This window comes from Magnolia sinica, chromosome 12, assembly GCF_029962835.1.
Source record: "Magnolia sinica isolate HGM2019 chromosome 12, MsV1, whole genome shotgun sequence".
NCBI classification, from domain to species: Eukaryota; Viridiplantae; Streptophyta; class Magnoliopsida; order Magnoliales; family Magnoliaceae; genus Magnolia; species Magnolia sinica.
The window spans coordinates 13,418,931-13,445,522 of NC_080584.1; the positions used below are offsets into that span (position 1 = coordinate 13,418,931).

Below are 26,592 nucleotides of genomic sequence, written 5' to 3' on the forward strand. Positions count from 1 at the left end.
TGACCTCTTCATCGATTATCACATACCTTTCGGGATCAAATGCTCACATTTTTTGTCTTATGGCCTTGTGATCGTGGTCCACATTCAGTCGATGGACCATAGCTCTTGGATCTATACTGGACATATCCTAGTGCGACTAGACGAATACATTGGCGTGTTATTTTAGCAAGTCAGCTATTTCTACTTAAAGTTACAGTTTGAGTAACGATCCAGCCTGAACAGTACAAGATGGGTCGGCTTCAGAGAGCTGTTTCACAATGAGGTCTTCTATTGGTGACCCTTTTTATGCACTTTCTTCATATGAGTATACAGAGGTAATTTGCATTGCTTGTTGTCGTTGTGCCTCTCCTTGGAGGGCTGTCGGATAGCATTGTCAGGCTTCGTGTTGGTATCCTCAGACCCAACTTCATGGAATGGTGGGGGTTGGAGACTACAACTCACATGTCGTTTAAGGATGACCTGCCTAGGATCACATTGTACCCCAATGGGCAGTCTACCACAAGAAAGTTGACCTTGGTGGTGACCTGGTTAGTACCCTTGCTGGGTGTTATTGGCAAGAGAATACTTCCTTCCGATGTCACATTTTCTCTTGCGAAGTCGAGTAGAGGGGTTCACATAGGCTGTAATCTTGATCTCCTGACTCTCATTTTATCAAATGCGATTGCGAACAAGATATCCGGTGAGCTTCTGGTGTCGACCAATATTCGGTGCACCTTATAGTTGGCGACAGTCATAACAACCACTAGGGCGTCGTCATGTGGATGTTGAATCTCGTGTGTGTCTTCTTCAGTGAAGGTGACGCTACATGAATCCATCCTAGGTTCCTTGCTGGGTCGCCTAGTGAGGTAAACCTGATGCTCCCCTTTAATGATGTTCACACTTCATGCGTGAGTTCGGCATGCCTGGTTTGAGTCTCCACCCCTAGCGGGTCATCCAAAGATGGTGTGCATTTCGCCTATTGCTTCGTTGTTGACTTGCTCATCATATCACTCTTGCTATATAGTTGGTTGGTGTTCTCTGCCTTCGTTGATGGATTTGCGCAAATGTTCTTTTCGAATAAGAGATTCGATCTCCTCCTTGAGGTCGAAACATTTGGTCGTGTTATGACCGTGATCATGGTGAAAGTGACAATATTGCTTCTTATCCCTCTTTTCTAAGTCAGCTCTCATCTTATTTGGCCACCTAAGAAATTTTTTTGTCCCTGACCTCCATGAGTACTTGTTTAAGTGTGGTATTTAAAGGAGTATATTTGTGGAACCAACTTTCTAGGGGTTGGTTGGATCGGGGGATACTACTCTGATCGTCATCCTTTCCTACTCTTGGAGCTTGTATTGGGTGCCTCATTCCCTTCCTTTCTTTTCCTATCTCTTGCCGAGTTGTTTTCTCCTTGAGTAGCTCTATATGCGTTGAATAATTATTCAACATTAGAATATTTTTTAACTCAGTTAGGGAGGTCGACAATATTTATCGGGGGTTCTTCCCAATCAAGAAAATAAATTTCTCTCATTCGAGACTAGCCATCATGGGTGTGACGGTGACCTCATTAGAGTAGTCGTCCACCTAAACAACCTCAACATTGAACCTTATAATGTAATATTTCAAGAGTTCATCTTTTCTATGTGTTATCGTGAGTAGGTGGGTCATGTGTTTCCTTACGTCCTTTCCCCCCAATGAATTGGGTAGTAAATGCAATGTTGAGTTCCACAAACGAGCCAATGGATTTTAGTTTTAGGTGCCTATACCACTTCCTGCTAGCTCTAACCAGCATTAGGGAGAACGTCCTGCACATCATAGGTTTGGAAGCACCATGAAGCTCCATCCATACTCTGAAGGATTTTAAATGCTTACATCCCCTGAACCTAAATAAGGATTTATCTAGGGCATCCGAAATCTAAATGGTAATTAGGTATGCATGATGTCATCCGTGAATAGCAGTTTAGTTTGCTCGAGTAGGGCGTCGACAAATGTTGGGGCCTTAGCTCAGAATACTTGTTGAATACCCCCAAGCTGATCTCGGATTTCTTTCATTTCTCTCTCCCCCCAGGGAATCTCATTTTTCTGTCATGACCTTTGGGGCCTTTCCCTAAGCTCGCCTTCTTTTCTCTAGTGTATGCTGCAAGTCTGAATCGGCAAGCTTGGTGGTTAACAGGGTTTGTGCTGGGACATACATACTTTCTCCTGGTTGGGCCTTCATGGCATATGGCTTAAGGCACAAAGTCATTAGGTGGGAATGTTCAGTTGTTGCTTCCAACTCCGCGTGTTGATCAGTGGGAATTGTATGGTATCTTTCCAACAACCTCATGATGTGGTCAATATTGTCGATTAGAGCCCTTACCTGATTTTCAAGGTAGACGAGCCGACTTCCCTAGTTTCGAGGTCTTTGTGCATTTATTGGTGATAGTGCCTGAGACCAGGGAGCCGATTGTAAAGCCTGGGGATTCTTGGGTCGTTCCTCCTACATAGGCTCGGCTACGTCCAGTGCTCTTCCTTTCTTCTTAGCCATTGTGGTAAGAGAGGGAAAGAACGCTGAGCCGCGTTGAAGTTGAGGAACTTTAATGGCTTTTCTTTCATTCTCATAGATGATGCCAAAATGTTGCTTGAATTTGGATAGGCAGGGACTACACCTGTAAACGTACGAGTACCTACAACAGTAGCATGTAAAGGACAACGAGGGCGCCGATTATGGCCGAAGACCCTCTGACGTCCAAGTCAAGCTGATTGAATAATGGAAATGGGACTTGAGTTAAGATTTTTGTGCTTACCTCTTTCAACGATCATGGGTGTATTTATGTGATGCTTAGGTAGCTTCTGAATTAGCGTATCCTGGTGGAATACATTAGACTAGCATATCTTGGTAGGATCCGCTGGATACGTTGAAGGTCTATATTTAAATGAGGATCTGCTTTTAAAAGTATCGTCGAGCCTGTATCGGTTGGCGTGATCTTCAGATATGATCCTATGAAATCTTTCATTTATCTTTAGAAGGAAGGATTCTATCTAAATATCCTGCTTCTTAGGTCTTGGTCGATCTGATTAGCTCGACAGGTGAATCCTCTTGTTGAGCTTTGCCCTTGAGCGGTTTAACTCAGTGTTGTTCTTTTGAGGTTAGCCCATGTCATCATTGATGCCTCAGTAACTTAAGGAGTTTTGTTCGGGTAATGTTTTAGTTGGCGTAGCTCCAAAATACGATTCTCAATTTGATTTTTCCCATAACAGGTACTATATCATATCTCCTCAAGTAGTTTAGACTACTCGTGAAGCTGAATTTGTCATTAGCCACAATGGTAGTTTGACTAATACTCATTATTAATCATTAGGCCACCATGGGGAAGTAGTGGACTCTTACACGTGTACTATAACAATAACATGTTGGACTTATTCTTTTTAGAATACTTGTGAATTTTTAGATTACATCATTAGAATATCTAAAAAGATCTTTCATTCGTATCTTATTAAAATCTTGTTATCACATGACATCATCTGATTAGCTGCATCTAATATATAGATATATAAACCTAAAATCCATTATAATGCGTGAGTTCCATCAACCGGTCCATTATATATGGGGAAAAGTGGGGACGATGGAAGTGGGCCACTCTCTAGATCATGTTGTTTATGTCATCTAACCCCTTCATCATGTGAGCCCCACTAAGGACGAATGGAGAAATCGTATACCAACCTGTTCCAAAATTTAGATGGGTCACGAGTGAATTTATCGGTTTTAAGGGTGATTGTAAATTTCCCACCCTAGCGTGTCCCACCTGAGCTTTTTTTGGGAATGATTCTTAAAATAAATGGTGTACACGAGGAGGTAAACCAGATTCACAGTTTCGATTCCACGTTCACATCACGGGTGGGGCCCACACAGTTCGAACATATGGTAGTTTTCAACTACTTTCCCAATTTTTTCTGCCTCCCAACAGCCCTTTGATTAGTGATGGTCCCCATGGGCTTATTATAACATTTTTTTATGTGTATGGGCAGTGAGAGCTTTTAATGCCATTTTCCAACAATGGAATCTTTCTGCTTCTGATGAATGGAACATAAGCGGAGAGCCATGCAGCGGGATCGCCGTTGATTCATCAACTATCAGCAACCCTGGGATCAAATGTAATTGCTCATCCAACGGTGGATCCACCTGCCACATTACCCAAATGTACGTATACACTTAGATATGCTAACTTGGTGTGAAAATATTATTTATCGAGTGGACCATCTGGTGGGCCTTGGATGTTTATGATTGCCTATTAGATTTTGGTCTTTGTGTAATGGCTCATCCATAGTGGGCCACCAGATGAATGGATTGGATCATTTGAGGGTAAATACTACGTGTACGTGAAGGTGTATTGGACTACCGATTCAGGAAGTCCTTCGGACTCTACTTACATTTTATTTTTATTGCTTTTCAGCAAACTGCAAGGGTTGCAGCTGAGAGGGGTAATTCCGGAAGAGCTCCGAAGCCTGACTTTCCTCACGGATCTGTACACACTCTCCTCTTTCTTTTTCTTTTTTCTTTTTTTTTTTTTTTCGTTTCGTTGTCGTTGTTGTTGTCGGGGGACTGGTATGAAAAAACGCTTTCATACTCTGGCTGAGCGCTGTAGCTGATACTCAGACCCTAAGAAATTATAAAAGTGGAGTATAATTAACTATGATCAACCGACCAAATGTTGGGACCCAGTTTAAATGGACTGTGGATAAAAACCTACACTTATTTAACTTCTTGAGTGGCCGCTTGGTGGATATTTGATGTGAAGTAGAAATGAAAGCCATTCGATGGTCTGGATTCCAAGGATAGATATACATTGATCAAAGGTTGTGATCACTCAACCAATCAGTGGATCTCGTTTTTTTGGCGGTTTACATTGAGTTAATTCATCCCACGCGTACACATTCTAGGGGGGTGCAGCTTCGGTGGATACCTGACTGTGGGACCCAGCGTGATGTGTGTACCTTACATCCACGACGTCCATCCTTTTGGACATTTCGTTTTATTATGTGATCCCGAAAATGAATCAGATCCAAATCTCAGGTGGATCACACCACAGGAAAAGGTGTTGATTGACAGTTAAAAACTTATTGTGGGCTACAAAAGTCTTGGATCAAGCTGATATTCGTGTGGTCCCTTCATCTAGATCTTTTTGACCTTATCAACAGGTTAGATGAAAAATAGACATTTCGGTGGTCCCCAAGAAATTTTTAATGGTGGGTATTTCATCACCACTGATTCCTGGGGTGTGGTCCACCTGAGATTTGGATGTACTTCGTTTATGGAATCATACCCTCAAATGAGATGTCAAAACGGATGGATGACGTGGATGTAAGGCACATACATCAAGATGGGCCCCACAGTCAGGCATCCACCGAAGCGGCGCCCTATTCTAGGTGCTTGGCCGTATGGGCTATCGTGCCGACTAATCTGGTCTCGATTCGAGTCACGAGTCATAGATGAATCGGTCCGACTCACTCCACTCTAGGCTGACTCGTGGTGTTGAACTGGATCGGGTCAGACCGAATCCAAATCAACTCAGACGAGTCACACTTAACTCATCTGATTCATCTATCCATGGGCCAGAGCGCAACTCGGGTCAGGACTCGGGAACGTGTTTGAAAGATCGGGTCTTGTTAGCAATTGGGCCGGGTACGTCTCTTGAGGTCGAAGTCCTTGGGTTGGCTTCGGGGCCGGATTTTGAACTAAATGGGCCAGACCTGACGGGCTGGACCTTCAATTGACAGCCCTACGTTGGACTCAGTCCATTACATACAAACCCAGGCTAAAGTTATTAACCATAGCCCACTTGAGTCCTAAGGTCACTCAATCGGGGCCCACTTTACTGCCTGGCCCCGAAATGCAATGGATCCGCTCATGGGGTGGGTCACACATGTAAAAAAGAATAGGATGGCCAGGGAAATTGACCAATACCAAACATTCAATGTACTTGTGTGGCCTATCAAGAATTTAGAGCGGGCCCCACCTGATGGGTGGCTTTGATTTAACACACGTGTCACCCATCATCAAGTGTTTTCTCTATATTGCAGGGATTTGTCACAAAATTTCATAACGGGTCGATTGCCAGCATTTATCGGCAGTTTGACGTCCATTCGCTCCTTGTTAGTCTCGAAATTTCTCCCACAGCGAAATATCCGCTGTTGTTGTTTTTGTCACTCATCAACAGTCCACGTGGCGTGGTTTAGGGCGATCCAGACCATCGCCATCTGATTTTCCCCTTCGAATTTGGAACATGATAGGATGTGAGAAAGATGTTCTGATCGGATCCGTTGTTATACTGGGCCATCCAGTAGATGGGCCGCACCTCAAAATTAAAGGGGAGTGGACTGTCGTATAAGTGGCCTGCAAAAGGAATGGTTAGCAGTCACGTTAAACCATATTTCAACCCTTTCGAGTTTTGGCTTATAGCCAATCTGCATGGTAGCCCACAGGATCAATGGTCCCGATCACCACATGTTCGTCACGTGTACCTTAAAGAGGGAACTGCATAGAACTCTTATACAACAATGGTTAGGATTCGTCCGACCACTGATAGTTTCTAGATAGCCCACTCACATCTGCCAGAGAAAGTGGTGAGTAGAGATTTTCGGAAGCGGATTGCAGGATCCGTCCCGGCAGGGTGTGGGGCCCACCATGATGTATTGGTTTTTATCCACACCGTCCATCCATTTTTACAGGTCGTTAAAATCTTCTTATGGCCCACAATGATGTTCATTTGTCATCCAACTGGTTCATAGGGTCACACAGACCTGAATAATGGGAAAAACCAAATATCAGCTTGATCCAGAACTTTGGGGTCCACCAAAACTGAGCTGGAAAATGGATGGATGGCATGGATAAAACACTTATATCATGGTGGGGCCCATAGAGGACACCAGCTAGCTGGTGTTGGAGTCACCAGCCAAACTGCATTCCTGATTAGTTTTTTTTTTTTTTTAGCAAGATAATCTTCATTAGGATCTAACATTGGCCTGGCATGGATGTTCTACACAAGGGGCATGCTGCCTGAAAAGGTTTGGTCGTACCACAAGTTAGCCTGCCTCCAGCTGCATGTTCAGTTCTAGTGAAATGCTGAAAGTTATTTTAGTAATTTAAGGCAAAAACAGGGGTATTGTTTAGATGAAATATCTACTTATTTATTTTAAGATCAAATGACTTCTCTGGTTTGCTTCCATCTGAACTGGGGCTTTTGCCAAGTCTGCAACAACTGTAAGCTCTTCTTTTTTCTTTTTTTCTTTTTGTTAAATTCTATTTAATTATCCTTCTACAGAAATGGCAATGAGGTGTTTAGAATTTCAAATTTGCCACCTAATTTAATAGTGATTAATATGCGACAGTTTCCCCAGATTATATTAATAATATTTAGTAATTGATAAATAACAAAAAAATAAAAATAAAAAAATCAATAATTGTTTATTTTCAGGGATGTAAGCTCAAATAACTGTAAGCTCAAATAGCTTCTTTGGTTCAGTCCAGTTGGGTAATCTGCCAAGTCTACAGAAACTGCAAGTTTTATTTTATTTTATTTCATTTTACTATTTAATTATTTTTCTTAAGAAATGCCATAAAATGTGTTCAGAATTTCAAAATTTCCACTGAATTTGGTAGTGATTAAAATGTAACAGTTCTTTTTTTCTTTTTCTTTTTTTCCCCTTTCTCTTTTCGAGAATGATTTAAGTCGGTTACTATCCGTCCAATAAATTACTTCCAATCTATCATGTTCATGCCACATCCAACCCTTGGAATAGGTTGGCTCCTCCATAAAGATAGCATTGTACAACAGGCAGTCCCACCCGCTAATTAATTGGATGGGACCATTACAACAATGTTTAAACATTAATAAATAATAAAATGTAATTAATTAATTATTTTCAGGAACATAAGCCACAATAGCTACGCTGCAGAGCTCCCACCTGAGCTGGGGAATTTGTTTAGGCTGCAACAGCTGTAAGTTCTGATTTTTTTATTAATTTAATTTAGCTATTCTTCTTCATAAATAGCATATGATGTGTTTGGAATTTCGAATTTTCCATCCATTTTGGTGGGATTAATAAGTGGTAGGTTTTTTTTTTTTCTTGAGAAGGTTTCAATTTCAGCCAAGTGGACCATAAGTTACTGTCCGCTCATTGAATTACTTCCAACCTATCTTAATCTTGTTTGACATCTGACCCCTCCAATAAGTGGCTCCTCTGTGTGGATAGCCTTGAGCAAAAATCGGCCTATCCACTCATTAGGAGGGCCAGACCATAACAATAATATTTAGCCATTGATAAATAACAAAATATAATTAATTATTTATTTTCAGGGATATAAGCCACAATAACTACTCTGGTTGGCTCCCACCTCAGTTGGGGAATTTGTCAAGTCTGCAGCAATTGTAAGTTCTATATTTTTATATTTAATTATCCTTCTTTAGAAACGCCATGTGATGTGTTGGAATTTTGAATGCCCCACTAGATTTGATAGTGATTAATAGGTAATAGTTTATTTTATTATTTTATTATTTATTTTTCCTTCTGAGAAGATTTCAAGTCCAACCAGTTGGACTGCAAGTTACTGTCCACTCAGTGACTAACTTCCAACCTATCATGTTCATGGACATCCAACCCATCCAATAGTTTGGCTTCATGATGAGGATGGCCTTTAAAAAAAAATAAAAAAATAAAAAAAATCAGTTGCATCCTCTCCTTAGGTGGGCTAGACCATAACATTAATGCTTTTTCATTGGTAAATAATAAAATATAATTAATTATTTATTTTCAGGGTTATAAGCTACAATTACTTCGCTAATGAACTCCCACCTGAGCTAGGGAAATTGGCAAGTCTGCAACAATTGTAAGTTCTTTTTTTTTTTTTTCCTGCTTTTTAAACTCTATATAAGTATTTTTCTTTAGAAGTGCCATATGATGTATTTGGAATTTGGAATGCCCCACTAGATTTGATAGTGATTAATAGGAAATAGTTTATTTTCTATTTATTTATCCTTTTGAGAAGGTTTCAAGTCCAACCAATTGGACCATAAGTTACTGTCCACTCATGGACATCCAACCCATCCAATTGCTTGGCTTCATGATGAGGATGGCCTTGTTTAAAAAAAATCAGTCACATCGTCTCATTAGGTGGGCTAGACCATGACATTAATGATTTTCCATTTGTAAATAATAAATATATATTTAATTATTTATTTTTAGGGTTATAAGCTACAATTACTTCGCTAATTATCTCCCACCTGAGCTAGGGAAATTGGCAAGTCTGCAACAATTGCAAGTTCTTTTTTTTTTTAAAAAAAAAAAAAAAAAAAAAAATTCTATATAAGGATTTTTCTTTAGAAGTGCCATGTGATGTATTTGGAATTTCGAATTTGCCACTGTATTTGGCAGTGACTAATGTGTGGTAATTTTTTTTTTTTAAATTATTATTTTCAACAAGGTTTCTAGTCCAAGTAGTCGAACCATTACTCATTTTCCACCGAGTGAATTACTTCCAACTGAGCGTGTTTGTGTAACATCCAACCTTCCAATAGGTTGGCTCCACCATGAGGATGGTCTTGTATAAAAAATTAGTCCCATCCACTCATTAGGTGGGTCAGATTAACAACAATGTTTATTCATTAATAAAATAATAAAATATTTATTTATTTATTTTCAGGGATATAAGCCACAATAACTTTGCTAATTGGCTCCCACCAGAGTTGGGGAATTTGTCAAGTCTGCAACAACTGTAAGTTCTGTTTATTTTTATTTTTTAAATTTAATTAAAATATTCTTCTTCAGAAACACCATATGATGTGTTTGGAATTATGAATTTGCCATCCAATTTGGTAGTGGTTAACATGGGATAGTTTTATTTATTTATCTTTTTTTAGAAGGTTTTAAGTTCAAAACTTGTTGGACCATAAGTTATTATCAATCCCTTGAATTATTGCCAACCTATCATGTTAGTGATGATACCAACCCTTCTAATAGGTTGGTTTCGCCATAAGGATACTCTTATCTAAGAATCAGCCCCAACCTCTTATTAGGTGGGCTTTACCATTACAACAATGTTTGACTATTGATGAATAAAAAAGTATAATTATTTATTTCTTTTCAGGGATATAAGCTCCAATAATTTTATTGGTTCGCTCCCACCTCAACTGCAGAGTTTAGAAAGTCTGCAACAATTGTAAGTTATTATTATTATTATTATTTAAATCTAATTAGTTATTCTTTTCCAAAAATGCCATAGGTTGTGTCTGGAATTTCGAATTTGTCACTGAATTTGGCAGTATTTAAATATGTGCTGGTTTTATAATTTATATTTTTCTTTTTGAGAAGGTTTTAAGTTCAGCCACTTGGACCATAAGTTACTATCCACCTAGTGAATTACTTACAACATATATATTTGCATGACATCCAACCTTCTAATAGGTTGGATCCACCATGAGGATAGACCTGTACAAAAATCAGTCCATACATTTATTAGGTAGGACTGACCATAATAACAATGATGAGCTATTGATAAATAACTAAATATAATTAGTCATTTATTTTCAGGAATATAAGCTACAATAACTTCAACAATTCACTCCCACTTGAACTGGGGAAGTTGGCAAGTCTGCGACTACTGTAAGTTCTGTTTTTTTTTTTCTTTATTCTATTTAATTATTCTTCTTAAGAATGCCATTTGAAGTGCTTGGAATTTCAAATTTGTCATGAAATTTGGTGGTGATCAATATGTTATAGTTTTATTTATTTATTTTCTTTAAGAAGGTTTCAAGTCCAATCAATTGGACCATAATTCATTGTCCACTGAGCTACTTTCAACCTATCATGTTCATGTAACATCCAATCCTTCCAATAGGTTAGCTCCACCTTGAAAATAGCGTTGAACAAAAATCAGCCCTATCCACTCATTAGGTGGGCCAGATCATTACAACAATGTTTAATTATTGATAAATAGTAAACTATAATTAATTATTTATTTTCAGGGATATAAGCTATAATAACTTTGCTGGTTCACTCCCACCTGACCTCATAATTTTTCGTGTCTGCAACAATTATAACTACTTTTATTTTTTTAAATTCTATTTAATTATTCTTCTTTAGAAATACCATATGATGTGTTTGGAATTTCAAATTTGCCATTGAATTTGGTATTGATTAATATACGATAGTTTTAATTTTTCTATTTGAGAAGGTTTATTTTTTTCTTTTTTCTTTTTTATTTTTATTTTATTTTATTTATTTTTATTTTTTTAAAGGAAAAGTGGAATCAGTCCACCACCAATTTATAAATGAACATGGGATATACAGCCATTCGGGCTAGGCCTAACAAAAAGGATTTGGACCCATCCTATCATATGATCACCAATATAAGGCTAAACAGAAAACAGAGAGAAAGAAGACCCTCCCGGAGAAGCAGGAGGGACTGATCAAGGCGAGATGAAACACCGAAGGAAGGCAGGTCTTCACCGAGCGAAGCAGCCACAACTCAGCTACCCAAGAAAGAGAAGAGATCTACCAGCCTCAAAGATGAGCTGCACACATTTTTTTTTTTTTTGGGAGGAATAGACTGGATGATAGTAGTCTCATCAGTAGGTACAGATGATAAGGCACCTGAGAGGGGCTGGGTGAACTAGAAGGAGTGATTACCCAACTCCTTTATTTATTTTGCGATGTCTAACACGGCCTAAGCCGGCTTTATCCAAGATGAGGTTGCCTCTAATAAGACGGGGAAGATCCGATGGCCTGAGATAAAGACAATCAGGGGAGCCACTACTGGCCAGGTTAGCAAGCCCATCTGCCATAGAGTTCCCTTCACGAAGCGTATGGGAAAAGCGGATGTTCATAGCCTGGTTTGCTGGTGTATGTAACCAAGAAGGTACCAGAGGTTCCAGTCGCAAGAAGAGGAGGAAGAAGAGGCCGTGTCGAAAAGGGTGCGGGAGTCCGTCTCAACAATAATGAAGGACAACCCTATTACTTTGTAAAGCTAGATGGTGTCAGCCATAGCACGGGCTTCCACCGCCATGTTGTAGACGAGGCCAAGCTGGTTATGGAAGGTGAAGATCATGTTTCCCCGATGATCACGATAAACGCCTCCCCCACCTACAGCTCCAGGATTGCCCTTAGCAGAGCCATCAACGTTCAGTTTGATCCGGTTCTCAGGAGACCTAAACCATTTGACAACATAGGCACTCATGGCCGGATGGGGGGTGGGGGAATTGCTCGGCAGCCTCTGAGGACAAGGTCTTGCCATGTAGAGTAGTCGATATCGTGGTAAAGCGAGCCTATCTCAATGAGCCGGTTAGAGATTCTGAAGATGGTGACGTCCGCCGTGAACGTCTTGTTCTTAAATTTGGCTTCATTTCTGCCAATCCAAATTTCCCAAACAATGATAGCTGGGGCCAAGCCTATGAGAAATCGGCGCAAAGAGGATGTTGAGGCTGCAAAGGACAACTGCTGGATAATGGATTGGATAGGCTGATTTAGAGTAGTTGGCATTTGGAGGAGGTTGGCGAAATGAGATTATACCACAGATGCGATTTTGCTATGAGAAAATAGGTGATGAATATCTTCGACATGGGCCTGTGGGCTGAGGGAATCTCTGATGACGAGCAAAACCTGCTGGGTAGTGGTTGGGGGAAGAGGAGGAGCTGTGAGTTGGATGGTTGGTTGATGCTGAGGAGGGGGTTGGTAGCCGCAAACGGGAGGGGAGGCCAGCGGATTTGCCTGTGTAAGATAGCTGAACTGGTGTGGGAGTGGGGGTGGCTGGGCCATAGGTGCAGAGAGTGAGGAGAGGGTGGTTGGCGCAGGGCAGCTAGGATATGGGGGACAGTGGAGTTGCTTTGAGGGGGGACTGTTATCGTATTATGGGAGGGGATGGGGCAGATGTGCTGGTATTGAGACGAAGAAGATGGGGTGCTTGGATTGATTTGCATCGGACTGGCAGTAGCATTCAGCCGGAGTTGAGATCGGATGGAGAGGATGGCGTCGGGAAAGGAGGAATGATCGTAACAGGAGCATTTGGAAGCAAGACTGATCCCAAAGCGTTGAACGGCTGCATCAACAGGGGCTGTCATGTGCATTACCTTCCAGTAGAAAATGGCTATCTTGGGTAGGATGCATTGGCTCCATGCCCAAATAGCCCATCTCTGTTTAGGCCGTGAGGAGCGAAGATTGGCCCATGCTGATTTAAGCGAGAATTTGTGGTCCTTGGAGAGGTTCTAGCAGAGCTTGTCCTCTCTATTTGTGAAAACTATACCACATTCTAAGATAGCTTAGATGGCCTAGGGAGGCAAGAGGTTTGCTGCTTGGATGAGATTCTAAGTACCAGATGGGTCCTAGAATTCAGAAACAAGCATATCTCTGAGAAGTGGCCGCATCTAGGAGGGGGCCCTTTCCTGTCCAGTTTTGGAGCCAAAACTTTACGCTCCCAGAGATAATAAGCCATCTGGAGTTGTGCGTGTAGAAGTGCAGGTTGTTATTGATGTCCTTCCATAGGCTGGAATCGCTGCTCCTGGCAAGGTGGAAAAAAGGGGGAAGCCAGCCGAAAGTACTTTGCTTAAATAAGCCTAGCCCATAGAGATTTCCCCTGGATGAGGTGCCAAGCCATCTTGCAATGGAAAGCTTGCATGGCGTCACGCATTCGACGGATCCTAAGGCCCCCCTCTGAGGTTAGGTAACAAATCTCTTTCCAGCTGACCCAGTGGTGGCATTTGGACCCTTCTAAGGATCCCCAGAAGAAAGAGGCCATGGATTTCTCGATGTGTTGGATGACTCTTGTTGGGATGTTGATTGATGAGAGGATATGCATGAGCATGCTAGTAAGGACGTGCTGAATGAGGACTATCTTTACAGCCTGGTTGAGAAGTTTAGCCATCCATCTGGCAATTCTATGTTCAATTTTCTGGATGAGAGGCAGCAAGTGCCGATATCTAATCCTTCCTTTGAGCAAGGGAACACCAATATATGTAATGGGGAAGGAAGCTCGCTGAAATTCAGTCATTCTTTCTATTTGCCTGACTCTATTGAGAGGAGCTGTCTTAAGAAGAATGAAGTTGCTCTTAAAGGAGTTAACTTTTCGGCCTGACGCATTTTCATAAGATTTGATGAATGCTAGCAACGAACAGATCAAAGAGAGCTTGCCATTCAAGAAAATGATGGTGTCATCAACAAAAAGAAGATGAGATATGATTGAGCAAGTTCTTGGGAGACTATATGGGAGGCATCTCCCCATCTGAAAATTAGATTTAAGGCCTCAGCTGAGGACCTTAGCCGCCATGATAAAGATGGTCAGTGAAAGAGGATATCCTTGGTGGAGGCCCCTCGAAGATGGAAAGAAGCCATGTAGCTTCCCATTGATGATGATGGAGAACTAGCATCCTTCCCAACATTGCCTAGCCAAATGAACCCAGGACGGGTGAAAGCCAAATTTAAGAAGGATAGCATAGATGAAGGGTCATTCTATCCTATCATAGGCTTTTTCTATATCCAGTTTCATGATGATATTGCTACTATGTGCCCTATGGTCGATGTCGCTAGCCATTTCTGAGGCTATGGAAATGCCTTCCACAATGGATCGGATCTTGACGAAGGCACTTTTTTCTTTAGATATGATGGAGGGGAGGACCTTGGATAGCCTGGTTGCTAGAATTTTGGATAGAATCTTGTGGATGCAGTTGCATAGACTAATAGGACGATAATCTGGGAAGGAGGATGCGTTTTTCTTCTTTGGAACGAGGAAGAGAGACGAGCATCGAAAGGATCTCGAAATGGTGCCTCCCTGGAAGAATTCCAATGCAGCAAGATAAACGTTACCCTAGACTGTATCCCGGCAAGAAGAGAAGAAAAGGCTCATGAAGCCGTCTAGGCCGAGCGCGCTATTGGCAGGGATGGTGAAGATGGCTTCTTTAACTTCGTCGATGGTGGGTGGGCACAGGAGGGCCTCATTTGTGTGATGAGAAACAAGAGAGGGAATGTTGTCGAGAAGGTTGCTAGATGGATGGATGGCCCTGGACTTGAATAGATCTTCATAAAATTTGACTGCTTCCACACCAATCTCATTGTCTGAGGAGATGGTGGAGCCTGAGGGTAGCTGGATGGATTGAATAACTGACCTCGTTCTCTTGTTAAGGACTGATGCGTGGAAGAAGCGAGTGTTCCGATCTCCCTCCCTGAGCCAAGATATTCTGGATTTCTGCTTCCAGAAAATCTCTTCCAGAAGAAGGGCTTGCTTGAGGGATGATTGAGCTCGATTGAGGTTGATCCTAGCAACCTCCGATTGAGAATAAAGGAGCTGGGCTTCAACAGCGGTAACTCCGTCTTCCGCCATCTTAACATTTTGAAATACATTCCCAAAAGTCTGGGCCGGAGTTCCAAGCTTTCAGGGTCAATTTTAACCTTTTCAATTTCAGAAATAGCTTAACCATAGGCGTGGCCTGATCATCTAGTTGCCATGAATCATGAACATGGGAGCAAAATCTATCATGATGAATCCACATATTCTGGAATTTAAAAGGCCCGGGGATGTTACCTATTGGGTCTGCAAGAGTGAGGAGCAAAGGAGAGTGATCCGAGAATACCTGAGGTAAGTGTTTGACTTTGCTGTTAGGGAATGCTTAGAGCCAGGTGGAGTTGAACAGCATTCTGTCGAGCCTGGCCCATCGGCGGTTCTATCCTAGTCTATTATTGCACCAAGTGTATCTCGATCCAATGAAACCGAAATCTATTAGTCCTACATCAACAATGGCTACCTTGAATTCCTCCATGCTTCTGATTTTGGGGAGTGACTACTGATTCTCTCGTCAGCGCATGTGGTTGTGTTGAAGTTGCCGCAAACCAGCCACGGGCCTAGATTGGAGGTGGATGTGGATGTGATTTCGTCCCGTAGATGGATTCTTTCTGATCTATTGTAGACATCGTATACAATTGTAATGGTGATGGGCTGATTGGTGTCTTTGATAGACAGGCGGAGGGTGACACTCTGGTGCGAGGCCACAATTGTCTGCAGGTAGAATGGGGGCCTAGAAAGAATCCAGATCTTCTCATTAGTTGAATCTTCAGAGATGGATTGGTGGTAGCCCAGCTTCGCAGCAATCTGGGCCCTTTTACTGGGGCGAACCATGTGTTCCTGTAGCAGTAGGATGGCTATTTTGTGGATGCGAACAAGTCTTCTGAGGTGCTGAAGGGTTGGGGCATTGCCAGTGCCACACGCATTCCATAAGAGGATACTAGACATTGAGTTCCTCTCCTCTAACTGCGACCCTTTTCCTGATTTTAGTTAGGCTGAAAATACGTTTGATCAACTCATTTTTTTTCCTGATGGCAAAGCGGATGTGTGCTAGTGTCGGGGAAGGAGAGCAGGCATGATGGTTTGGCAGCCCACTCATGTCCACCCAAAGTTGAACCTCTCCATCAGCATTGCAAGATGGGATAGGAGAGGAAGGAGATTTAGGCTGAGAGTTGGAGATGTATTTTGAGAAGGAGTTCTCATCATCTGCATTTGAGTTTCTGGATGAGGAGAAGAATTTCCGCTTGCAGGGCCAGCTCCACCTCCCTATATTGTCCATCCTATTGTCAAAAGTCTTGAGTGTATGAGCAGTTATCTCCAGGTGCTTGGCCATGCCAGCCTCAGTTGAAGTATGATGTTGAACTGGCTGGAAGTTGGAGATGTGGTGGGTGGTTGGCTAGGAGTTGTGATCGTCCAGCCCTGCTAGCGGCAAGGCTGCTGCTGTGGGTTGAAGAGGTTGGCATGTGATGGGCTCTATAATGAGGGTGGGCTGGGGTGTAGAGAAGGGGAAGATGTGCGTTCTGGTTGTATCTAGGAGTGGTATGGTTTGGGTATGCTGGTGGCATGTGGGATATGCTTTGGGGGTGTTAGTGGCATGTGGGGCTATATGAACCATGCTCGGAATATTAGATTGGGTTGAGGGGTAAACAGGGGATGGAGATGGCTGAGGGGAGGTATTGGGTTGAGGATATGCTGTATGGTGGGTAGGGTTGGCTTGGTGGGTGGTTGGGGACTAAGGGACGAGGTTGAGGACTATGGGGTCGATATGAATGATTGGGGGGGGGGGGGGGGGGATTGGGCATGACTTGGGTTTCTATGGCTAGGTTAGGTGAGGCATTACACTGAGGAGTTGTAGTATAAGTTCTGTCCTGGCTAGCTGAGGCATTGGGTCAAGCAATGGGAGTACACGATCTGCCTTGACTGGATAAGGCATAAGGTTAAACAACTGGTGGGCATGGTCTGTCCTAGCTAGACTGATTGGCCAAGGGGTCTTCTGACAGCTGGGGTGGGGTTGGATGGCTTTTTGGGTGGGTTTGAAGACCAGAGGTGGCTTCATTCTATTGGGGAGGGGTGGTGAAGATGGTGCTTGAGATTAGTTGTGGTTGTTCAAATGTGGTGATGATCAGAAAGGAGAAGCCATCAGCTTTAAGATCCAGGATGGATGAAATCGGGCCTGGGTTAGGGATGATCTTAACTTGGGCAAACATGAGAAAGGTAGCGGATAGGGATAGTTGGTCAAATTCCACCACGAGTCCATAGAAACCGGCAATTTGTTCTAATGTCTGTCTGCACCACACATGAATCGGTATCCCTTAGATCTGGATCCAGATGCCACTGTTGGTGGAGACAGCTGATGGCACCCAAGGAGATACAGATCTAAGACCCATGGATAGGTGAAGAGGAGAGTCATCCATAAAGGATAGGGCCTCTTGCCTGGATTGAAAGGTGAATAGGAAGTTCTGGCTCAAGACCTTGGCCACTTCGACCTTCGAGGCACCGTATCGGGAGAGTCTTAGGGCATCGGCAAGGTGGGTGATAGGACATGAGGGAGAAGAGGTCATCCCAATGAGGGTCGATGCTAGCCATCTTCTCCCAGTTGCTGAGATCACAAGTGGAATCTGCAGTGTGGAACTGTTTGGGGATGCATCCTGCGTCGGTGATATAGAGCGGGTTGCGGACAGTTTCATGGCCAAGATGGATCAGAAAAGGCCCGGTCAATGACAAAAGTGATCCGAACCGTCGGACCTTAGATCGGGCGTATCTCGCAATCCGAAATGACTTATCTGACGTAAAATATATGATTTTGTGGTAGAACGAGCTACTTTAGCCAACCAACCCGCTACGCTGGGTTGCGTAGCCCAAAATTGCGAAAAACCCCTGGATCGACGGTCTTTTCCCTGTTTTAATTTCGTTTTTACTATAAATAGTAAGTTTTAGTTTGATTATAACTCTTCATCCATCGAGCTTTAGGAGTTGCGCCCAATGTGAAAAGAGCTTAGAATAATTAGGAGAACGGTTTGGTGAAGCCAAATAAGACACTTACTATTTTTGGTTGAAAACCTTGCGCACTAGCAGACATCACGACTGTCTATAAATAGTAAGTTTACTATTTATAGTAAGTCGCAGATTCTAGGACTTTGAGTTATAGTTTGATTTTGATTTCTTTTTCATTGCTTGGTACCCCTATTTAAAGGGTTGTGAACTCGTTTTTATTCATCAATTAATCAATTTTGAATTTATTAGAATTTATTTCTATTTTCTGCTTTCTTTCTTCGTGAATTCAAGAAGTCCCTGTGAGGAGTCCAGAGAAGTTCCGTGGATTCAGAGTAGTTATCCTCATCACATTCATCCCTGTGTCAATTGGTATCAAAGCGAGGATTCCCCTCGGGTCGATGGCAAACAGCGAAGGTATGAATCAAAATCCTATGGACGGTGATCCAGAGATTCGTTATATTTTGGAAAGAATGGAAGCTTTTCACCGAGAGAGTCAGTTAACTATGCAAAGGCTGCATGCAACTCTCGACCGTCATGCGGATGAGCTACTTCCGCCCTGAGCCCTAGGCGGTGCTCCACCACCTTTGGTTGCTCTACCACCCATGGTTGCTGTACGACGCAACCTCGATTTTCGTATAACACTACCATTGGCAAACTGTAGGGCTGCACCAGATGATTCAAGTTCTAGCGATGAGGACCTTAATGAGGGTTTTGCCTGACGACCAATCCATGAAGGTGATCATTTAGATCGTGCTGAAAGAGATTATCGAGGTAAGGCTGAACTTCCTAGTTTTAACGGTTTATTGCGTATAAAAGATTTTCTCAATTGGCTAGCCAAAGTAGAGAGATATTTTGATTACATGGACGTGTTAGATCATAAAAGGGTAAAATTGTAGCATTTAAATTAAAATCTGGTGCTTCTGCGTGGTGAGAACAATTACAACTCTCATGAGCCCGCCAGAACAAGGCGCCCATCTCATCATGGCCTCGGATGAGACATCTTCTTCGATCATGATTTCTCTCCAGTGATTATGACAAGATATTATTCCAACAATATCAAAATTGCAGACAAGGAAATCGAACTGTCACAGATTACACTGAAGAATTCCAATGGTTGGCTACACGAAACGATCTGTCAGAATTTGAGTCACAAAAGGTGGCACGATTTATAGGTGGGTTGCGACCGACAATTCTGGACCGAGTTTAAATGTACCTAGTCGGGACCGTGGATGAAGCAGTTCAATTGGTGGGTAGGGCAGAAACATAATTTGCAAGAGCTCCTGCTTGTCCATATCCTTCAACTCGACCCCCTATGACAGGTCCCACACAGGATCCGGTGCTGCCATGAGGAAAAGATTCAGTATCTCAATTTCCTACAACCGCAAACCGTGATACGGGGAGTGGCTCATCCAGACCTCAACGTGCAGCACCCACAACAGCGGGTCCGAGTAGGATTCCAAATCCTTATGCTCGGCCAAGGTTGAACAATTGTTACCATTGTGGCCAATCAGGCTACTTATCAAACACTTGTTCTCAACGTCCCACAGCACACTTGACTATAAATAAACGGGGCACTGAAGATGAGGCCGCAGAAGAAGACCATCGCTTTGATGAACATGAACAAACTATTGAAGAAATAGCAGGTGGCAATGAAGTAACGGGTGAAAATTGTGGCGAATTTCTAGTTGTGAGGTGATTACTGTATGCCCCATGAAAGGAATTACATCTACAGCGACACAAAATATTTCGTACTCGGTGCACTGTCAACGGAAAGGTCTGTGATGTGTTCATAGATAGTGGTAGTAGCGAGAACATCGTCTCGAGAGTGATGGTGGACAAGTTGCGGCTACCAACAATGAAACATCCTTCCCCGTACTCAATTAGTTGGATAAAAAAGGTGAATTAGACTAATGTAACTGAACAATGTACTATCTCATTTTCAATTGACAAAAATTATAAGGATCAAATACTTTTTGACATGGTCGATATGGAAGCTTGTCATATATTACTCGGTCGACCCTGACAGTCGGACCGTGATGCGACCCATCGGGGACGAGATAATGTCTACGTATTCGTCAAGGATAGTCGAAAAATAATCCTTGCCCCTATGGCACCAGAAGACCACCCTGAAGCCTCTAAAGTAGAGGGGAGTTCCCTCTTGACTATTCAAAATTTCATGGAGGAATCCAAGGAAACCGGCGAGGTATATGCCATAGTGGTGAAGGGCGAGGAAGAGGAACCCTCAAACATCCCTCCAAGTTTAAGATTGTTGCTAAACGAATTCAAAGAAGTCTGGCATGAGGATTTACCTGATGGATTGCCCCCCATGAGAGACATCTAACATCACATAGACCTCGTCCCTGTGGCTAGCCTGTCCAACCGCCCTCATTATCGGATGAGTCTGAAGGAGTGTGAGATACCTCAGGGGTAAGTGGAGGAATTGATCCGTAAGGGTCTCTTGAGAGACCATAAGCCCATGTGCCGTACCAGTATTATTAACGGCAAAAAAAGATAAAAGCTGGCGCATGCGTGTTGATAGTCGGGCAATCAACAAAATTACCATCAAACATCGGTTCCCAATACCACGGTTGGATGACATGCTCGATATGTTAGAAGGGGCCAAGGTGTTCTCTAAACTTGATCTAAGGAGCGGGTACCATCAGATTCGTATTCGACCCGGTGATAAGTGAAAAACGGCATTCAAGACCAAGGAAGGGTTGTATGAGTGGTTGGTCATGCCCTTCGGCCTATCGAACGCACCAAGTACTTTTATGCGTTTGATGAATCAAGTTCTAAAATCGTTCACTGGCCGATTTGTGGTAGTATATTTTGATGATATATTGATATATAGCCAGGTTGAAGTAGAGTACAGGAAACATCTCAGGCAGGTGCTACAGGTCCTACAAATTAATAAGTTGTACCTCAACTTGAAGAAGTGTAGTTTTTTAACTGACAGCCTGTTGTTTTTAGGATTTGTTGTAATGTCCACAGGCATTCGTATGGACAATGAAAAGGTGTGAGCTATTAGGGAATGACCGATCCCGACAAACATTCATAAGGTGAGGAGTTTTCACGAGTTGGAGACTTTCTATCGTCGATTTGTGCGAGATTTTAGCACCATAGTCGCGCCTATAACAGATTGCATAAAAAAAGGACCATTCTAGTGGACTGATAAAGCTGACAAGAGCTTTCATGAGATCAAGCATCGTTTGTCTACAACACCGGTCTTGGTGCTTCCTAATTTCAACAAATTGTTTGAGGTTGAGTGCGACACTTCATACGTCGGAATCGGAGGAGTATTATCAAAGGAAGGCAGACCGGTAGCCTTCTACAGTGAGAAACTCAGCGAATCCCGAAAGAAGTGGTCGACTTATGAGCTTGAGTTGAACGCAGTTGTTCAGGAGCTGGGACATTGGCGGTATTATCTGATTCAAAGAGAGTTTGTTTTGTACACTGACCATCAAGCATTAAAGTTTATTAATAGTTAGACTAACGTGAATCGTGTGCATGCTAGATGGGTTATGTTTTTACAGGAATTCACGTTCGTTGTGAAGTACAAGTCAGGGCAGCAGAACAAGGTGGCTGATGCAGTTAGCCGTCGTGCATCACTACTAGTTACGATGAGCAACGAGGTAGTCGGCTTCGACTATCTCAAGGAGTTGTATGCCGAGGATGAGGACTTCAAAGATTCTTGGATGAAATGCCAAAGTGACCTTCATATATAGGACGATTCTCTTCAAAGCGAATCGATTGAGCATCCCCCAAAGTTCTCTGAGGGAGCAGATTATTTATGAGCTACATGGAGGTGGCCTCGGTGGACACCTAGGACGAGACAAGACATGAGTTCTTGTAGAAGAGCGGTATTACTGGCCGTAATTAGTACGAGAAGTGGGAAAAGCCGTACAACATTGTCATGTTTGTCAGACCTCCAAGGGGCAATCTCAGAATATGGGCCTCTACACCCCGTTACCTGTGCCTGACGATCCTTAGGAGGATTTATCAATGGACTTCGTGCTTGGTATCCCATGAACACAACGCAGCATGGATTCGGTGTTCGTGGTGGTAGATCGTTTCTCAAAGATGGCCCACTTTATCTCATGCAAGAAGACCCTCGATACAACACACGTGGCGAATTTATTTTTCAGGGAGGTCGTACGGCTACACGGGGTCCCCAAGGCCATTACTTCCGATCGTGATACGAAGTTCATCAGCCACTTTTGGGGGACTTTATGGAATCGATTCGATACACAACTTTAATTCAGCAGTGTTTACCACCCACAGATTGATGGGCAGACCGAAGTTGTGAATCGTACGTTGAGAAACCTCATTCACTGTATTTCAGGAGAAAAGCCGAAGCAATGGGATTTGGCTTTGTCTCAAATAGAGTTTGCATTCAACAACATGGTGAACCGCTCGACCGGGAGATCACCGTTCTAGATTATCTATGGACGAGTGCCTCGCCACACACTTGACTTGGTCCCTCTACCTAAACACCCAGGCACGAGCATTGCAGCAGAACATATGGTAGACAAGATCATGGGCATCCATGCAGAAGTGCAGACCAAACTACATGCCTTAAACGAGAAGTATTAGGAGCAAGCGGACAAGCATCGGTGACAAAAAGTGTTTGAGGTGGGCGACCGCGTTATGGTCCATCTACGCAAAGAGAGATTTTCAACCGGGACATACAATGTCACGCCCCAAACTCGAAAAACGGGCTCACAAAATTTTCGATCGCCGAATTCGGTGCCGACAGCCTCCGTAGTACCCCATTCTCGGATTCCGATACTTACATGCCAGATTCCGATCTTGGGATCCTACAAGGAGGATTTTCAGTATGATTATATATATATATATATATATATATATATATAATATAATGGAGCATAACCACAAGCATAACCAAGTCACAAAACAACATCACCACATATCCACTATATCAAAAACTTTTAAGTACAAATGGAAAAGGAAAATACAAGGTGATAAAAAAAACTCCAAAATGATCAGATGCGCGCTCCTGCCTCAACGCTGCTGCTGTTCAACAACACCTGCACGCAACGGTCGTGCATAAGCTTACAAAAGCTTGGAGGGTCGTGTAAGTGTGTGCGCAAGGCAAGCGCCAAATGTACAATATCAGAGTAATGTGGAAGTATGCGGTAAGTCCATGAATGCTATCAGCTGTACTAAAGCTATATGATGCAAGACATGAATGCTATCGGCTATACCAAGGCCATGTAGCCAAATGTCATATGCGAGATGCAAAGCAAGCGTACCAGTACTCGTCAAGTACACATATTAGTACAGTTCCTCTCTAGATATCACTGGGGTCTAATACACCTCACACTGACTGCCTCCTCCCTAGCTGCACAGTCAAGCAAGTGGAAGAGACCACACTATCCGCCTAACCAGTAGTCTGCCAATACCTACCCGGCTCGTTGATAGCGGACTCATTTGCGAGCTGGTCAAACTCAGCCTAGCTTATAGCCCCCTCACTCAGGCGGATAAGGCCACACCCCCTTCCAATCGACCATGACACAGTGGGAGACGCGACCTACTAGTATTCGGCACTCGGGCGCTCGTGTATCCACTCGGTCTCGACGTTGGAGCATCTCCTGGTATCAAAAAGGTTCTGAAATTTTCACCCAAGGACATCCTAAGTGCCCACAATGCTAGAGCCAATATTTTCGGTATCCGATACGACCATCCACGAGGTGTCTGTGAAGGCCACGTCCCTGATGTCGCTAGGGCGTGTAGTGAATCACGACACTCAATGTGAAATGCATGAGTCACACCGTCAGTCATGCAGCAATCTCGCACGTACCACGCACTCATGTGGGGCACTCCATCTCATAAGGAGTCCCGTAAATGTCTAAGCCCAACGGCTTATGCAATGATCAAACATTCTTCATATCAAGCATACATATGATGCGTATGGGCATGAATCATGGAAATATACTAAGCATGTTACAAAGTGATGAACCATCAACAAGTATGGGCCGACCAATAATGCGGACATCTAACCAACATTATTCTTGCAACGTGGATGTCAAACCAACATTGCTCCAAAGGCAAGGCCCATCATAAAATATCATTACCCAAAACATAGGGAATCACACATTGCAATGGGCCTATATACGTCTTATTGGGCCTCGACCCATAAGCCTTAGATACATCAAATAGGCCGCCTCATATGGGCCTTATATAAATCAAGTGGGCCGCATCAATGGGCCTTGTACACATTGCAATGGGCCATAACTCATGGGCCTTGAATATAGAACAATGGGCTTTATAACATGGGCCTTATATTCATATCAGGGTGGGCCTCAACAACGGCCACAAATATATCAAATGGGCCTAATCACATGGGCCTCATGTACATTAGGTGGGCCACCCCAATTGGGCCCCATGTCTATACTCAAGTGGGCCCCAACAACGGGCCATAATACATCAAGATGGGCCTAATCCTATGGCCTTATATATATACCAAGGTGGGGTCCACTTAGACTATAGATTGAGCTTTCAAAATGGTTAGACAATTTGGATGCAACACAAGCATCATGGTGGGGGTCTACATGAAGGCCTACCATCCTTTATACCACATATAATATAATATATAGTTTATAATATATATATACACACACACACACACACACACACACATGCGCGCACACACGTGCACACGCGCACACACGCGCACACACGCGCGCACAGGCGTACACACACGCACCGGCACACACCGTCCCTGGACGGACGGTGTGAATGAACCCATACATCACTGTGGGTCCCACGTGGGGCCCACCATAATGCTTATATGCCATCCAATCCGTTCAAAAGGTCACACGTACCTGGGTGAAAATGGAGAACAAATTTCGTCTTGATCCAAAACTTCTGTGGCCCAGAAATGGAGTTTCAAGGCAGACGTTCAATCTAACCATTTCCCATGATGTGGGCCACCTTAGTCTTGGATGTGGATGAAATTTTGAGGAGGCCCACTGATGGAGGTGGCCCACCATATGAACGGGTTCGATGGCAAATATACATCAAGGTGGGGCCCACGGCAGGGGCCGTGGGTTAATGTTGTCCGCCCGCCGCCTGGCGCTGTCAGCGCCTCTGACGCCACAGCAGCAACAATGCTACTGCTGGTTTATTTATTATTTTTTTTAAAAAAAAAACCTGTGATCTCATGGTTTTTTGTACGTGGGGCCCACATCAGGGAAATCCGACCTCGCCATCGATCCCCATAGCTCAAGACAAGCAGGATGAGCCCAATATTCAATATATTTTGGTGAATAAAAACAGCAGTTGGTTTTTCAACGGTAACCACCACTGTTTCTCATGCTATGGCCCACCAAATACTCGGATCTGCTTCATTTTTTGGCTCAACGCCTAAAATGAACTCGAGAATGGAATGGACGGCATGGATTGATCTCATACATCAATGTGGAGTCCACACAAGTGGACCACCCCAAAATGGTGTGAACCAAGCTGATATTTGTGCTTTTCCCAGACCACGTCTAGCGTCCTTGGATGCCGGATGGTTGGACGAAACACATACATTCGAGGTGAGCCCGGCTTAGGTGGGCTACCACATGGAGGATGGTGTGGGTGCAACACATGTAAGGTGGGCCCCACTTATAAATGGCTTAGGTAAAAGTCACACCTCATGGTGGGGTCCATCCGGGTGGGCCAAAGGCCACATCATTACATAAAATAGGAACAAAGAAAATGAAAGAGAGATGGAGAGAGAGAAAGAGTGGGACACACGTGAGATGGAGGGACCCCGACACTATGGGCCCTCGCATTCAATCATACATCAAGTGGGTCCCAATACATGTGGGCCCACTAAAACAAAAATCAACGGTGGAGATCCTTTCTCCACCAAATGTAAGGTCTAGATGACTTCTTTTTATGTAAGGAAAATAAACATCATGATGGGGTCCATGGAGAATGGCCCCATCATGGAATGATCATGAGCATCAAGGTGGGCCATCGACCACACCTAGGGTCCAAAGTGAGATCCATACCATCAATCGGTAGGCCTCACATGACCCATCATCAAAAATATGAAAAATCTATTCTAACAAGCACCCACCGTCAATCTCCTTGGTCCGTTGGAAAGCCCATCTCCTTGTGCTTCACTTTGATGGAGGGAGATGAGAAGTGAATGGCTTGGATGAAGGATCTTTGGGATGGGAAGTGGGCCACCAAATCACATTTTTCTCTCCATGGGAAGGCTTGGACGTGGGATTTTCCTTGCTTGGGAAAAGTGATGAGAAATGAGAGAGAGAGGGTTGTAAAGAGAGAGAGAGGGTAGCTTAGGT

At 43.3% G+C, this 26,592-nt stretch overlaps 1 protein-coding gene across 1 annotated transcript in view; it reads left to right on the forward strand.

Annotated features, from left to right (window-relative positions):
- Positions 1 to 26,592, forward strand: part of LOC131219938 (uncharacterized) — a 237,233-nt gene that overhangs the window by 183,794 nt on the left and 26,847 nt on the right. Inside the window, exons 41-50 of the mRNA XM_058214923.1 lie at positions 3,985 to 4,160; positions 4,410 to 4,481; positions 6,037 to 6,108; positions 7,484 to 7,512; positions 7,883 to 7,954; positions 8,313 to 8,384; positions 8,771 to 8,842; positions 9,656 to 9,727; positions 10,100 to 10,171; positions 10,543 to 10,614. Of these exons, the coding sequence (XP_058070906.1) occupies positions 3,985 to 4,160; positions 4,410 to 4,481; positions 6,037 to 6,108; positions 7,484 to 7,512; positions 7,883 to 7,954; positions 8,313 to 8,384; positions 8,771 to 8,842; positions 9,656 to 9,727; positions 10,100 to 10,171; positions 10,543 to 10,614 (781 nt within the window). The remainder of the gene's footprint in view (positions 1 to 3,984; positions 4,161 to 4,409; positions 4,482 to 6,036; positions 6,109 to 7,483; positions 7,513 to 7,882; positions 7,955 to 8,312; positions 8,385 to 8,770; positions 8,843 to 9,655; positions 9,728 to 10,099; positions 10,172 to 10,542; positions 10,615 to 26,592) is intronic.